General features: G+C 39.7%; 1 protein-coding gene across 1 annotated transcript in view; it reads right to left on the bottom strand.

Annotated features, from left to right (window-relative positions):
* Positions 1-15,092, bottom strand: part of DCDC2 (doublecortin domain containing 2) — a 140,881-nt gene that overhangs the window by 89,904 nt on the left and 35,885 nt on the right. The window contains exons 3-5 of the mRNA XM_061146189.1: positions 4,951-5,027; positions 4,689-4,820; positions 1,637-1,783 (exon numbers count right to left, since the gene is read on the bottom strand). Of these exons, the coding sequence (XP_061002172.1) occupies positions 1,637-1,783; positions 4,689-4,820; positions 4,951-5,027 (356 nt within the window). The remainder of the gene's footprint in view (positions 1-1,636; positions 1,784-4,688; positions 4,821-4,950; positions 5,028-15,092) is intronic.

The following is a 15,092-nucleotide window of genomic DNA, read 5'->3' as shown; positions in this document are numbered from 1 at the left end:
ACTTTCCCAATTTCACAAAGACCACCAAAACATTTCCAAATTGCATTCCAAAAGATTATTTTTTTTAATTGGAGTATAACTGCTTTACAATGTTGTATTAGTTTCCACTGTCCAAAAGATTCTTAATGCTTTCTTGTATAGCATTTTAGTTGATGCTTACAAATAAATTTAGTACCACTTTTAACTTTTTCATACCACTTAAAATCAAATCCCTAAATTTTTAATTTGCATTTCAAAAAAAAAGGCATTTCCCAAGCTGCATGACAATTTTGCCAGATCGTATTTAAAACTAAAAATGATGAAGTTTTTTTTATCGTGTCTATCATATCTGGTAGAAACACAGAATGGTAAAACACTGGCATTTATATTCAGGGAGTTTCCAAACCAGTCACTCTCACCAAAAAATGTAAAAACTGCTCTTTGGCTCTAAGTATTTCCCAGATGTTTCTTTACAGGAAAAGATCCAGCTCGAAACCCAGCTGGACCTCTCTGACAATAAGAAGCCACGGAGGTAAAGGCAAATTTCCCACCTGCCTGAGAAAGGCCACCATGAGCAAGTTTTCTCATTGCCATCAAGTACAAGCACAAGATCTCACTGCAGAATGTACTGCAACCCACAGCAGTCTACCCCAGCGTCGCTTCTCAGAGTGACCTTGTGAAGGGCTTGATTTCATGGATGGGTAAGGATGGTTGGCAGTAAGTCTGGTAAATAGTTCTAAAGTGCTAGAAAGCAATGTGCTCTTTGCGATACTTCAAACACCACCCCTGAAATTCCATTCCACCTATTCCATATTGAGAAACCCTGGGCTAGTCTCTCCGTCAAGTTACACGGGATTACAAATCAATGGAGAACACACTGGTGACATTCTGCTCTCTCTGTCACATGTCACGCATCCGACTAGGAGCAACTACACAAAGTCAGTTTTCTAGCCAAGTAGACACGGAAAAGCAGCAGGAATGGACCGCAGGGCACCGTGAGCAAGCCCGAGGGTCCCTGCAAGTAGGGGCTGAGGCTCTTCATGCAAACGCATGCCTGGGCAGTCCACTTGCTGGGCTGAAAGAAGGCATTCTTCACCAATGTCCGACATCTCATAGAGCAAAGGGGTTCTCTGTGCACTGTGTGTAAGAGTAACCTTTAATATTTTGCCTGCAATAATTATACACCCAGCGCTCCACTTATTTGTAGTAAAAGAAATATCATTTCTATATTTTAACATTATTATTTTTAAGTAGAAAATATTATTTTTAACCACCTGTAGATGTTCTTCTAACGCACCAACTAAAAAAATTATTCAATCAAGTTAACGTTTTTAAGACTTCTAAAAGCCTGTGTTGCAGAGAAGCTCACTGCCCTGTACCTTTTTCACAAAAATAAATCTTTATATTTATTATAAATTCATAAGTGAGTGGCTAAAAAATACATAGTCTATCATAGATTCCTCAATATTATATTTTTATGCAATAGTTCTCAACATCCAATCACAGCAAAATAAACAGTGATCAACATGTATCGGACATCCTTTCCTTTCTAACTGATAAACAAGATTCTAAAAAACAGACCCGGGGCCAGCATAAGATTCAATGCTACTTCAAGTGATAACTAAAATATGAGACGTGAGTGAGGATGCAAACGTACCCGTAAGACTTTCTCATCGTCGACTTGTCGAAAAGTAATTCACTGTAAGGCAACTTCTTAAACTTATCTCTGCCGACAGCCACATAAAACTGCCCGTTCTCCAGCTCTGCCCCACTCTCAACCAGTTTTCCTTCTAAAGTGTAGAGTCTGCCAAAATATGAATGCCAGCAATTAAAATGTTGACAAGCATTTCAAGAACCGCTAAAATCACAGTCAATTAAAAACTCTATTCCTAAATTGGCTCATTTGATACTATGCTAAACACTGAATTATAAATGTCTCAAAGTCACAAGACTCAGCTAAATACCAATGCAGATGCAATTACGGTCTAGTTTTACAGAACCTGGCAGTCTAACATAAGGATCCCCTACTGCTGCCATATCTAGAGTTTAGAGGGAGAGAATTAACTTGTAGAGAATGTGCTCGGTCATGTCCGACTCTTTTGCAACCCCATGAACTGTAGCCTGCTCCTCTGTCCATGAAATTCTCCAGGCAAGAATACGGGAGTGGGTTGCCATTCCGAGAATGTCACACTTTAAATGAAGCTTGGCTTCCACTGAAGTTTGATTCTTCTCTTTATATCCCGTGAGCACTTAGAAAATTTATTTTCTTAATGCACTATTCAGGTTAACATCCACGAGCAGCTCTCAGACAGAACTGTACATACAAACACACAGAACTAGGTCAGAAAACAAGAGGTGCGAGGGCAGGAGGTAAAAGAACCCATTGCCAGTATTAATGATGCAGAACTGCATAGCGTTCATGCTTCTCTTTTTTTGCCTTCCGTCATCTTCCCAGAATCAAGGGATTTCACAAGAACCTCCCTTTACTGTAAAACTGCTGCTGCAAACTACAATGTGTTACTTATTAAGAGAACAGTGATAACCTTGCTAGACGATTTAAAGTGTCCACACAGTTTGTTTAAAGAGCAAGAAAAAAACAGACGGTTTAGAAAACCACGCCACAAAGAAGACAATGCATGTTTTTGAAGGTGATAAACAAGAGTTAGTAACTGGAAAGATTTTTAAGAGGATCGTTTTAAAAGTTCTCAGACTTCTTATATCACAAAATTAAGGGTAGTGACATTTGCAAAGAAAAAAAAAATCCATTGATCTGTCTGCTTATTTACTGATTATGTGAAAGGCCGTATCGTATGGAGTCAAGAAGTAAAATAAAAGCAGCCACTTAACCCCCTAAAGTGTGTTAGTGTTGAGTTAGTATGAAGATGCTAAAGTAACGTACTTTTATCCCTACAAGTCTAACTACCAACACTTAACCCAGATAATCTGGTTTTCCTGCCTTGACCTAGACCAGGGCCTCTGGACATTATTGATGTTTTGGATCTGATAATTGTAGGAGAGGTGGGAGGCTGTCCTGGAAATTGTAGGTTGTCAACAGCATCCTTGGCCTCTACCCACGAGATGGGAGTAGTAGCCACCTCCATTCCCTATGACTCTGGACACTGCCAGCAGCCCCCAGTGGTAACTCTGCCCCTGGGGGAGAACCTGCTGGAAACCAGCCCCTGGATGGAGGCCTAGACCCAGACGTTCTTCTTCTCTCGTTTACTTCAAAATAGGAAGATCTGAATCCGTCATTAACTTTTACATCTAGAAATTAAGAGACAGCAAAGCTGTGGATCTGGCAACAGCCAAGATTTGACTGCTTTTCTCTACAGACAGGTAAAGGACACTGAATAAATTCTAGCCTGTGAATTTAGCCTTCTTTTATGCGACTCTTGTTGACCTGCTTTCTTCCTTTGCGACAGAACATGAGAATTATAAACAGGGAGTTGAACGAATTTGTGTGGGATGTTTTTGATATGTACACCGATGCCCAGGAATGGTCCAAACACAAGAATTACTCATGTTCTGTTTAGCTCAGTTGTCAGGAATCTGCCTGCAATACAAGAGACCCAGGTTCAATTCCCAGGACAGGAAGATCCCATGGAGAAGGAAATGGCAACCCACTCCAGTATTCTTGCCTGGAGAATGTCATGGACAGAGGAGCCTGGGGGGCTGGTCCCTGGTGTTTCAAGAGTTGAAAACAACTTGGCGACTAAACCACCACCAGGTGTTTTTAAACCACCATGTTCTGTTAAGGGAGGGTGGGGGTGTCCCGAGTGAGCAACATGCAAATCTCACTCGTGCCTGGCATTACACTAAGAATTAAGCTTCTCCAACATGGAACTCTGCTCAATGTTACGTGGCAGCCTGGGTGGGAGGGGAGTCTGGGGAGAATGGATACATGTGTCTGCATGGCTGAGTTCCTTTGCTGTCACCTGAAACTATCACAACATTGCTCACTGGCTATACCCAAGTCAAAATTAAAAGTTAAAAAAAAAAAAGAATTAAGTTCTTAAGAATTAAGAACAAGTATTCACATGTTCAGGGGACATATAACTATATTCTCTTTTCTGTGTTTGTCCTTGCCTATATTTTACTTCTATTTATCAATTTGTTCACATCAAATTGAATAGGTATGTATGAATAGGTATGAATAGGTATATCTGGGCATGCAGGGTATTTATATATCTTTGTGTGTTTCAGAGCATTTATTGAGTGGGTTTACATCTGTGTATGTGTCAAAAGGCAAAACGATATATCTTTTTTAAAAAATCAATATGTAACTATTGAGATCTGCCTTAACTCCTGATGCCAAAGTAAAATCCAAAAGGATCAGAGGTTTAAATGAAAGTTAAAAGTTGAAAGATGAAAACATGGGATAATTTTTTTATAATCTAGGAGTGAAGAGAACCTAAGCTAATCATAGAACTCAATGATCACAATGAAAGACTAAAAATTTGACTGCATCAAAATTTAACATAACTACATGAGAAAAGCAACATAAAGGGTAACAAAAATATAAACTGGAAAACAACCCTACAAGGTAAGAACAATTATATGCCCATTTTATAGATAGAGAAACTGAGGCACATAGAGACAAACTAGTGACCCCAAACTCAGATCTAGGTACCAGTGTCTCCAGGGCCTCATGGGAATATCCTCAATAATTCTGAGTCCCATCCACTTGCAAGAAGATTACTCTGACATACCTGTGGACAGCCCCACTCCTCAGAGTTATCTTTTCCGTGACCATCTGCAGTACATGATCCCACTGATTCAAGGCTTTTCTAGGAATGAGGAGTCGAGAAGCTGGGTTTATGAGGTCTCCATTTGCAATCAAGCTGAAAAAAAGGCAAAGCCAGTGAGGCAAACCATTTGACACAGTTACGCCTTTAAAACTACAAAAGAAGTCCCAAACCAAAAGGAAACCAACACTAATTCTGACCCAAAACATGAAGGTTTCCAACTTACAAGATAGTGCAGGGTTCCAGAAGTGGTTTTCTAAAGCGAGATGACACATTGATCCTGCTGTGGGTTACTGGTTTTACCTTTAAAAATAAAGAAATACAAATCATTGTACTTTTGTTAGTGTTTTTTTTCCTATGAGGAAAAACTAGAGGTTTCCAGGGAGCTGGCTGAGAACTGCGATGCCTTTGTTAAAACCTTGCTTTTTTCCCCCACGTATATAAACCCTCTGGGCTCACCCTCTATCAATGGCATATAGCTTTAACAGAGCTCTCAAGAAAGATTTCCTTTAAGCCCTGGCATACAGCTCACGATCTATACCAAAAACTGAAACTGTTGAGCTATTATGAGAATTCCAAGGCCATTTTTAAAATAGTTCTTTTCTGTCAAACAAAAGTAAGTAAATGTATAAAATTTTGAATGAAGTGCCCTCCCCCTCCAGGCACGACAGAGTGTTTGGTCATCTCTGCCCATCCACTCACTCCCTAGAGTCACTGGGTCCCCGCCAGGCACTTAACCCCATCCTGTTCTAAGACTGACTCCATCAACTTTTCTCAGCTTCACTTCCTCCTCCGTTCACCAGCCACACTCTAAACAGCACGTTCCCTTCCCAACCCCCCTTGCATCTGGGTGGGTCTGGTCATCTTTCTGGCCCCTTTTGTTTCCAGGGTCCAAGCTGTTGTATCGAGAACCATATGGCCCCTCAGGCACCTTCGACTAAGACAAGGCTTTGGCATTGGTCAAGCCTCTCCTCCTCCGAAATCAACTATTTCTTACATTTCCCACAGTGCATTGTCCAAATCCTCACCTTTCACCCTAAATTCTAAAATCTCACTCCAGGCACACTTACTCTCAGCACATCATCTCCTTCCAAACTTCAAGAGAATAAAGCTTAACAGGCATGAAGGCTCTCAACCTCACTTCCCTCCAAGCTCACTTCATCTACATCTTCACCACTTTTCTCCTTTGCTGCCTGTTTCAGAAGGATCCTGACCCCTTTACAAAGCTAAGTCTGCGTGTCTTGATTTTGTCCCCTGCTGCCTGTTCCATTAAATATGTAAGGCCCTCCACCCCCATTGTTTTTAGTTTCCCCCTTGACCCTGTGGCCCTTTCTCTCCTCTTCATCATTCCTCTTCCTATTTCCTTCCACCCCATCTTCTCCTCAGTCTTCTACTATCTGGATTCCAGTGAAAGATAAATCCCAACTCTTCATTTTTCAGTTAGTTAATTTTTTATTTTTGGCTGCCCTTGGGCTTCATTGCTTCATGCACCAGCTCTAAGGTGCGTGAACTTCAGCATTTGCATCACACGAGCTCAGCAATTGCAGCTCATGGGCTCTAGAGCGCTGGCTCAGTAGTTGTGGCACATGGACTTAGTTGTTCTGTGGGTGTGGGATCTTTCCAGACCACGGATTGAACCTGTGTCTCCTGCTTGGAAGGCAGATCCTTGACCACTGGACCACCAGGGAAGCCCTAAGTCCCAACTCTTAAGCTTGGCTTACAAGGACCCCCATGACCAACCACTGTTACTAGCTTCCCTCACCTTCCACCAAATACTTCTTCCTCCACAACCCCTAGGTGTGACTTTAGGTCGAACCAGCCGGCCCCCAATCCATTGCCCAAACACATTCTGAATCCTCTTCCACACCTCTGCTCATCTTGCCCCTGCCTAAAATGCCCTCCCCCTTCTTCCAGCTGCTGAAATGCCACTCGCTAATCAACACCCAGCTTGGTGATCAGCAGTCCTTCCCTGTTCATCCTTCTTCACCTTCCTGCCTCAGACTGATATAGATACTACAGGATTGCTGATCACACTTGCTTACAGGGCTTTTTTTCCTTCCTGATTTGAAAGGGAACTAAGTAATGAAAACAGCCAACATTTACTGCACTGTATTTAATGACAAGCCTTGTACTAAGTAAAGGCATTATATATCATTAGAACATCAAAACCATGCCCTGAAGTAAGTACCCTATTTTACAAACAAAGAAACTAGAGGTTAATCATTTAATTTGCCTAAAGTCACACATACTAAGGGGCAGAGTTGTCCACACCTATGAACTTCTACTTGCTTTGCACTGTGGTAGTTAAAGATAAATTAACCTTAAATAATTCATGCGACTCTCTTCTGGAAAATTATGCCATTTTGAGAAGAACAAGGGGCAAAATTCTTGACTTGCCAGTGCCTAAATCAGCGCTTGGCAATGCCTAATTGCACAATAAATGTTTATTGAAATTTAATTAAAAAAAACTAGAGTGAACATTTTTTAATCAATCATAACAATCTTCTTACATTTTTTTAAACCCAGAGATTCTTGGCCCTAAGCTAACATTTACAGTGATGTCGACTTTTTTAAAAAGTTTAACAGATAATGTATGCACCTGACCAAAATTCAAGTGGTAAAATGGAGGATACAGTGAAAAGGAGGAATATCCCCACCTCTGGTCCCCCAACCACAAAGCTGCAACTAACTTAACAATGGTCATTCAAAGACAGCCTACACCTGCATATTGTCTTATGTAGACATTTTATACATGTAATTTTTAAACACAGGGATCACTTGCTATGCATATTCTTCCGCATCTTGCTTTTTTTCATTTAACAGTTCACCACAGAAACTGTTCCACATTGGTCGAGTAAAGGTTGCTTCATTCTTTATAAAAGCTATGTATATCCACGCTGTGAATCTACCATAATTTATTTAATCTGTCTCTCAATGACAATCCTTCCACTTGCTTCTAAACTTTTGCTCTCGCAGGTAATTCCCTGGTGGTCCAGTGGTAAGTCTCCATGCTTCCACTGTGGGGGGCACAGGTTGGACCCCTGGCAGGGATCCTGAATGCCACATGGTTGGCCAAAATAAGTAATAAGCTTTTGCTGTTGCAAATGATGCCATGATAGATTTCCTCACAATATTTATCTGTATGGATATGTAAATGTATCTGTCAGTCAGTGCAGTCACTCAGTCGTGTCCGGCTCTTTGCAACCCCATGGACTGCAGCATACCAGGCCTCCCTATTCATCACCAACTCCCGGAGCAGGCTTAAATTCATGTCCATCAAGTTGGTGATGCCACCCAACCATCTCATCCTCTTGTGGTCCCCTTCTCCTCCTGCCTTCAACCCTTCCCAGCATCAGGGTCTTTCCCAATGAGTCAGTTCTTGGCATCAGGTGGCCAAAGTACTGGAATTTCAGCTTCAGCATCAGACCTTCCAATGAATATTCAGGATGATTTCCTTTAGGATGGACTGGTTGGATCTCCTTGCAGTTCAAGGGACTCTCAAGAGTCTTCTCCAACACCACAGTTTAAAAACATCAATTGTTCGCTGTTCAGCTTTCTTTATAGTCCAACTCTCACATCCACACAGGACTACTGGAAAAACCATATCTTTGACTAGATGGACATTTGTTGGCAATGTCTCTGCTTTTTAATATGCTGTTTAGGTTGGTCATAGCTCTTCTTCCAAGGAGCAAGTGTCTTTTCATTTCACGGCTGCAGTCACCATCTGCAATGATTTTGGAACCCAAGAAAATAGTCTGTCACTGTTTCCATTGTTTCCCCATCTATTTGCCATGAAGTGATGGAACCAGATGCCATGATCTTTGTTTTCTGAATGTTGAGTTTTAAGCCAGCTTTTTCACTCTCCTCTTTCACTTTCATCAAGAGGCTCGTTAGTTCCTCCTTGCTTTCTGCCATAAGGGTGGTGTCATCTGGCATATCTGAGGTTATTGATATTTCTCCCAGAAATCTTGATTCCCGCTTGTGCTTCATCCAGCCCAGCATTTCGCATGATGTACTCTGCATATAAGTTAAATAAGCAGGGTGACAATATACAGCCTTGATGGACTCCTTTCCCATTTGGAACCAGTCTGTTGCTCCATGCCCACTTCTAACTGTTGCTTCTTGACCTGCATACAGATTTCTCAGGAGGCTGGTAAGGTGGTCTGGTGTTCCCATCTCTTGAAGAATTTTCCAGTTTGTTGTGATCCACACAGTCATTAGCTTTGGTGTAGTCAATGAAGCAGAAGTAGATATTTTTCTGGAATTCTTGTGCTTTTTTGATGATCCAGCGGATACTGACAATTTGATCTCCAGCTCCTTTGCCTTTTCTACATTCAGTTTGAACATCTGTAAGTTTTTGGTTCATGTACTATTGAAGCCTGGCTTGGAGGATTTTAAGCATTATTTTGCTCGTGTGTGAGATGAGTGCAACTGTGCGGAAGTCTGAACATTCCTTGGCATTACCTTTCTTTGGGATAGGAAAGAAAACAGACCTTTTCCAGTCCTGTGGCCACTGCTGAGTTTTCCAAATTTGCTGGCATATTGAGTGCAGCACTTACACAGCATCATCTTTCAGGATTTGAAATAGTTCAACTGGAATTCCATCACCTCCACTAGCATTGTTTGTAGTGATGCTTCCTAAGGCCCACTTGACTTCACACTCCAGGATGTCTGCCTCTAGGTGAGTGATCACACCATCATGGTTATCTGGGTCATTAAAATCTTTTTTGTATAATTCTTCTGTGTATTCTTCCCATCTCTTCTTGATATCCTCTGCTTCTGTTAGGTCCATACCATTTCTGTCCTTTATTGTGCCTATCTTTGCATGAAATGTTCCCTTGGTATGTCTCATTTTCTTGAAGAGATCTCTAGTCTTGCCCATCCTATTGTTTGCCTCTATTTCTTTGCACTGATCGCTGAGGAAGGCTTTCTTATCTCTCCTTGCTATTCTTTGGAACTCTGCACTCAGATGGACATAGCTTTCCTTTTCTCCTTTGTCTTTTGCTTCTCTTCTTTTCTCAGTTATTTGTAAGGCCTCCTCAGACAACTATTTTGCCTTTTTGCATTTCTTTTTTTGGGGGATGGTTTTGATCACCGCCTCCTGTACAATGTTACAAACTTCCATCCATAGTTCTTCAGGTACTCTGTCTATCAGATCTAATCCCTTGAATCTATTTGTCACTTCTACTGTATAATCATAAGGAATTTGATTTAGGTCATACCCGAATGGTCTAGTGGTTTTCCTTACTTTCTTTAAGTCTGAATCTTGCAATGAGTTTACCTGTAGAATATACTCCTGTATCTGTAGAATACATTATTCTACAGTGTATCTGTAGAATATATTATCAGAATTGAGAAACTGCTGAAATAAAGAAGAGGCAATTTTTTTCAGTTTAATGGAATGTATTGCAAGCTTTATTCTTGATTGATCCCAAGTCACTTGATTTATTTAGCTCATACTATAGAATAGCCTTGGAAGAAACGCTATGACCAACCTAAACAGCATATTAAAAAGCAGAGACATTACTTTACCAGCAAATACCAGTCTAGTCAAAGCTACGGTTTTTCCAGTAGTCATGTATGGATGTGAGACTTGGACCATAAACAAAAACAAATGGTAAACAATTGATGTTTTTAAACTGTGGTGCTGGAGAGGACTCTTAAGAGTCCCTTGGACTGCAAGGAGATCAAATCAGTCCATCCTAAAGGAAATCAATCCTGACATTGGAAGGACTGATGCTGAAGCTGAAACTCCAATACTTTGGCCACATGACGCGAAGAACTGACTCACTGGAAAAGACCCTGATGCTGGGAAAGATTGAAGGCAGGAGGAGAAGGGGACGACAGAGGATGAGATGGCTGGATGGCATCAAGGACTTGATGGACATGAACTGGAGAAAGCTCCAGGAGTTGATGATGGACAGGGAAGCCTGGCGTGCTGCAGTCCATGGGGAGGCAAAGAGTCAAACATACTGAGCAACTTAGCCAAACTGATAGCATAAGAAAATATGTTATTTTCCAGAAAATATTCCAGAATTATTTAACTGCAAGTGAATCTTTGCATGTTTGAAGGACAGGCCTTTCTAATTCCACATCTATGCGTATCTTTCTCATGAAACCCTCCCCATCTCTGAATACTGCCGCCCTGGCCACTGGGCTTAAAACTTCTGCCACATCCCTGGTTCTCTATTGCCCTTCCCTGCCTTTTTTGTTTTTTAAATAGCATTCACCATTATCTAACATATCATACATTTTATTTAATCTAGTTTTCAATTTATTGTCCCTACTGTTACTGCACAGTAACTCTCAATATTAACTAGTAATGTGTTAAGCACATACTTCATACCAATTGTTATTTTTTAAATGGTTGCTTGACCTTGATTACTTAATACCCTGTTGGATTGTTGAATTAAAGATGAAGGTGAATACATTATAAAAACAAATAACTTTGAAAATGCCCGGTGAGTTGTCTGATACATGCTATTTTTCTTGACTACATACTTGTCGATAGTAACTATACACAGAAATTCACAAATAGATGATTTTTTGAATAATTATATAACTTTATTCTAAGTGTATATATTGTTGCTTGAATCAAATCAAACCATCTGTCTTGAATAAGCTGCTTTCCTCATTCAGTATGACAAAAATATTCCCCAAATGTTCATGATTAACCAGTGTGAACTGAAGATTAACCTTAAGTATACATTTCTTTGAATTATTATATATAATTAACTAATGTCTGTTTCCAGATATAGTAATACAAGAATTTGAAAACACAATCCAAGCAATATATTTGAATTGAAAAAAAATATGTAAGACCATTATATAAAACAGTTAGGACTTTTGAAGGGAAAAAAGTACCATTTTTCACTAAAAATGCATTTTTCTAATTGTCATTTTAAATAATAACTTAAAATCACAAAAGAATTAAGCAAATCAATTACACATAAAAGGAACTTTCCCAGAGCTCATATCAGGAATTAAGTATTGGCCACTTGGTGTTAATCTAGAGATACTGCAGCTTAGATATAAGAAGTGTGATAATGAATCAGAATATATTTTTTAAATAGGTACATTTTCTTATCAGCCTGTACACCTTCCCATGCCCTTTGAAAATAATGTTTGAAACATGAGAATAACGTTACGTATCAATACACCTGGTGACGGAGGGATGGACCCCAAGGGACAGAGTGGAAGTACTCCCACTCGGACCCCCATGGACCAGGCATGTCTCATTGATGAGCATCCTGGCCAGTGTTAGGTGTGTGGTCTGTGACTATGGAACCAAGTCAAATGAAACGGAATCCATGCAAAACCCAGTCTTTCATTTTGGACCCAGCAGAGTGCACACTCCTGGTTGGCTTTATCAGTGAGCGAGGGAACCACTACCAAGCAAACGAAGGGCATGCTTACAGCGGTCCTCTCGTCTTGATTCTGAACAGGGTTCAACATTGTCTTGGAAAAACCCAGTCTGAGAAGGAGCTTAGCCTGGTGAATCAGAGGGGAATCATTCCTTGAGTGGAAACTAGGTAGGTAAGCAGATAAAGAAACAGATAGACAGACAGACTAAATATTTGGCTAACATTTTTTTTGGAAATATTCCAAACATAAATTTGGAAATATTTCAGAGTCCAAGGTGGCAAAGTGACTTAAGTTGTGTTCACTCTGCTAGAATGGAACAAGCCAGGTCTTTGGATATAAAGCACATGCACCTTCCAATATATCACTCTGCCTCTGCCATCTTATTTAGATTATGTTTATATCATCAGTGGCCATACCAAAGCCAAAATAATAATAATAAGCAGGAAAAAAAAGTTATGTGAATTTGATGCCTATCATTTAATTTAGTCAATGTGACACTTGGACAATACTGCAGCTGGGTCAAGTTAAAACCTGCATGATCTTAAAAATATTAATTTTTATTAAAAATAAACTCAATGAAATTAAAATTGTGGTTGTGCAAATACATACCTAGATTGATAAAATCAAGATCTACAAACTGAGGAACTGACTAAAGGTCTGAAATTCTGAACTCCAGGACTGATTGCCAATTCAATGCCTCACACCTCATTTTCTTGCTCTGTAAAAATAAGGATAATCCTGCTAAACTTGCCCAAAGGGATGCTCCATGAGCTAATTAATGAAGCGGCAATACCACTCCCTGGGGCTGTTAGGCTAAATGCTTCAGAGACTCCACCAGCCTCAAAACTCAGCCACCTCTTGAAACCCCAGGCCAAGTAAACCAGTGAAAGGCTAAGGACCTGAGGAAATGATGCTGTTAAAGGACACCCTCATGAAAATCTAAAGACCACTGATCTCTGATAAAAAAAAAAAAAAACTATTGATACAATTAAAAGACTCAATTTTAAACTGCTTTTAAAAATATGTATCATGTTTTTGTAACCGTCCACATAAAAACTGTCCTTTTATAACTAAAGCCCCAAGACTTAGGCTTTTAGGAACAAAAACATACTGAAGTTACTCATTGGCAACATACAGCTCAACCCACACAAAAAGCCTTCAACTCTATTTTCCTCCAGAGGCCACCACTGCCTTTAGACTGTGTCTGTGTGTCCTGGACTTGGATATTTGAGGTCGTATTTGAGCTGGCCCCATTTCTTCATCCTCTAACACTCTTCATACATTTCTTCATAATCTAACCTCATTTTTCACTATCCTGTCACCTACCCTTCACTCATCTGGAAATAATTCTCTCCTCAGAAATTCCATATCATCTTGTCTGAATCTCTCAGACAACATTTTCCACAGATATAACCCATTTCCCTTATATTATCAATATTTTCATGTACTGCATCTCTCTCTTATTTATTTATTTTTTTAGTATAGAACCGCAACTGTAACTCAAAGATCCATTCATGGTGCTGTGGACATAGAATGCACTCAGTACATACTTTTTTAAATTGAAGTATAGTTAATTTACAGTGTTGTATTCGTTTCAAGCGTACAGCAAGGTGATTCACACACACGTATATATTCTTTTTCACATTCCTTTCCTTGATAGATTATCATAAGATACTGAGTATAGTTTCTTGTGCTATACAGTTGGTCCTTGTTGTTTATCAATTTTATATATAGCAGTACTTGTATGTTAATCTCAACTCCTAATTTGTTTACCCTCCTTTCCTCTTTGTTAACCACAAGTTTATTTTCCATGGATGTGAGTTTACTTGTGTCTTGTGATTATGTTCATTCCTGTCATTTGTTTTAGACACATTTAAGTGATCTCATATGATATTTGTCTTTCTCTGTCAGACTTAATATGATAATCACTTACAATGAGAATCTCTAGGTCCATCCATATTGTGACAAATGGCATTATTTCATTCTTTTTTTGTGACTGAGTAATAGTCCACTGTGTCTGTGCATGTGCACGTGTGTGTATGTGTGGGTGTGGAAGAGGGAGGGGGATAGCTTCAGTAAAAAATTAAACGAAATTAGGACCAATTATTTTGAGCACATACCATGCCCAGAACTGCATCAAACACTGTCCATATTTACCTTGAGTTTTCACAATATCTTTGCTAGTTATTTTCAGATACATTTATAATTGCAAAATACATCAGAATTTATTCAATGCTTTCATTTATAGTGATGTTTGTTCCTCAAAATAATATGATGAGGTTAGTATTATTCCAATTATATAGAAAGGAAAAGACAACCCTCTCCATTCCTCAAAGTCACACAGAAAGTAAAGCAGCAGTCACATGGGTCTACTTCTGATTCCCAGCCTAGGGTTCATTCCTACTGATGTTGCTCAAGGCAGAAATGGACCACTAGCAGAAATAGTAGACACATATTTGCACCCACTTAAACAAGATCTTTCTTGAATTATACACAACTAAATATCCATAAACATTTTTATATACTGGCATATCTAGACCACCCTCAGGCAGTGGTTCCAGTCTCTTCTCAAGACCACTCAAGTTTCTCTCCCCTTTGCTGCTACCTGTCAGATATTCCTTACATGATTATATCAGTATAATTTATGAGACTTCAATGGAATAAAAATTGAAATCTGTTAACCCTCTGAAATTTTAGAAATTCCAGGAAGGCAAGGCAGTGACAAAATCAGCAGAGCCAATGAAATATTTTCATCAGCATTGTTATATAATAATGAAAAATTCCAACTACTCTAACTTCAGCGACAATCTAGTTATAGGAGATGTCTCTAATTATAATGAACCAGCTGTTTAGAACATTCCCAGAAGGGTCCAATTAGTTTCTCTGAGCTGATGAAACCACTCATCTCTACCTCGGCCCTCCACAGGTCCCCATGTTGTTGTACCCAGTCCAGGGGCTGATTCCCAGAAGAAGGGTTAGGATTCATCTGTCGGGTGTGAATTA

This window comes from Dama dama, chromosome 7 (assembly GCF_033118175.1).
Source record: "Dama dama isolate Ldn47 chromosome 7, ASM3311817v1, whole genome shotgun sequence".
NCBI lineage: Eukaryota > Metazoa > Chordata > Mammalia > Artiodactyla > Cervidae > Dama > Dama dama.
This window is presented reverse-complemented; position numbering and strand designations above follow the sequence as displayed.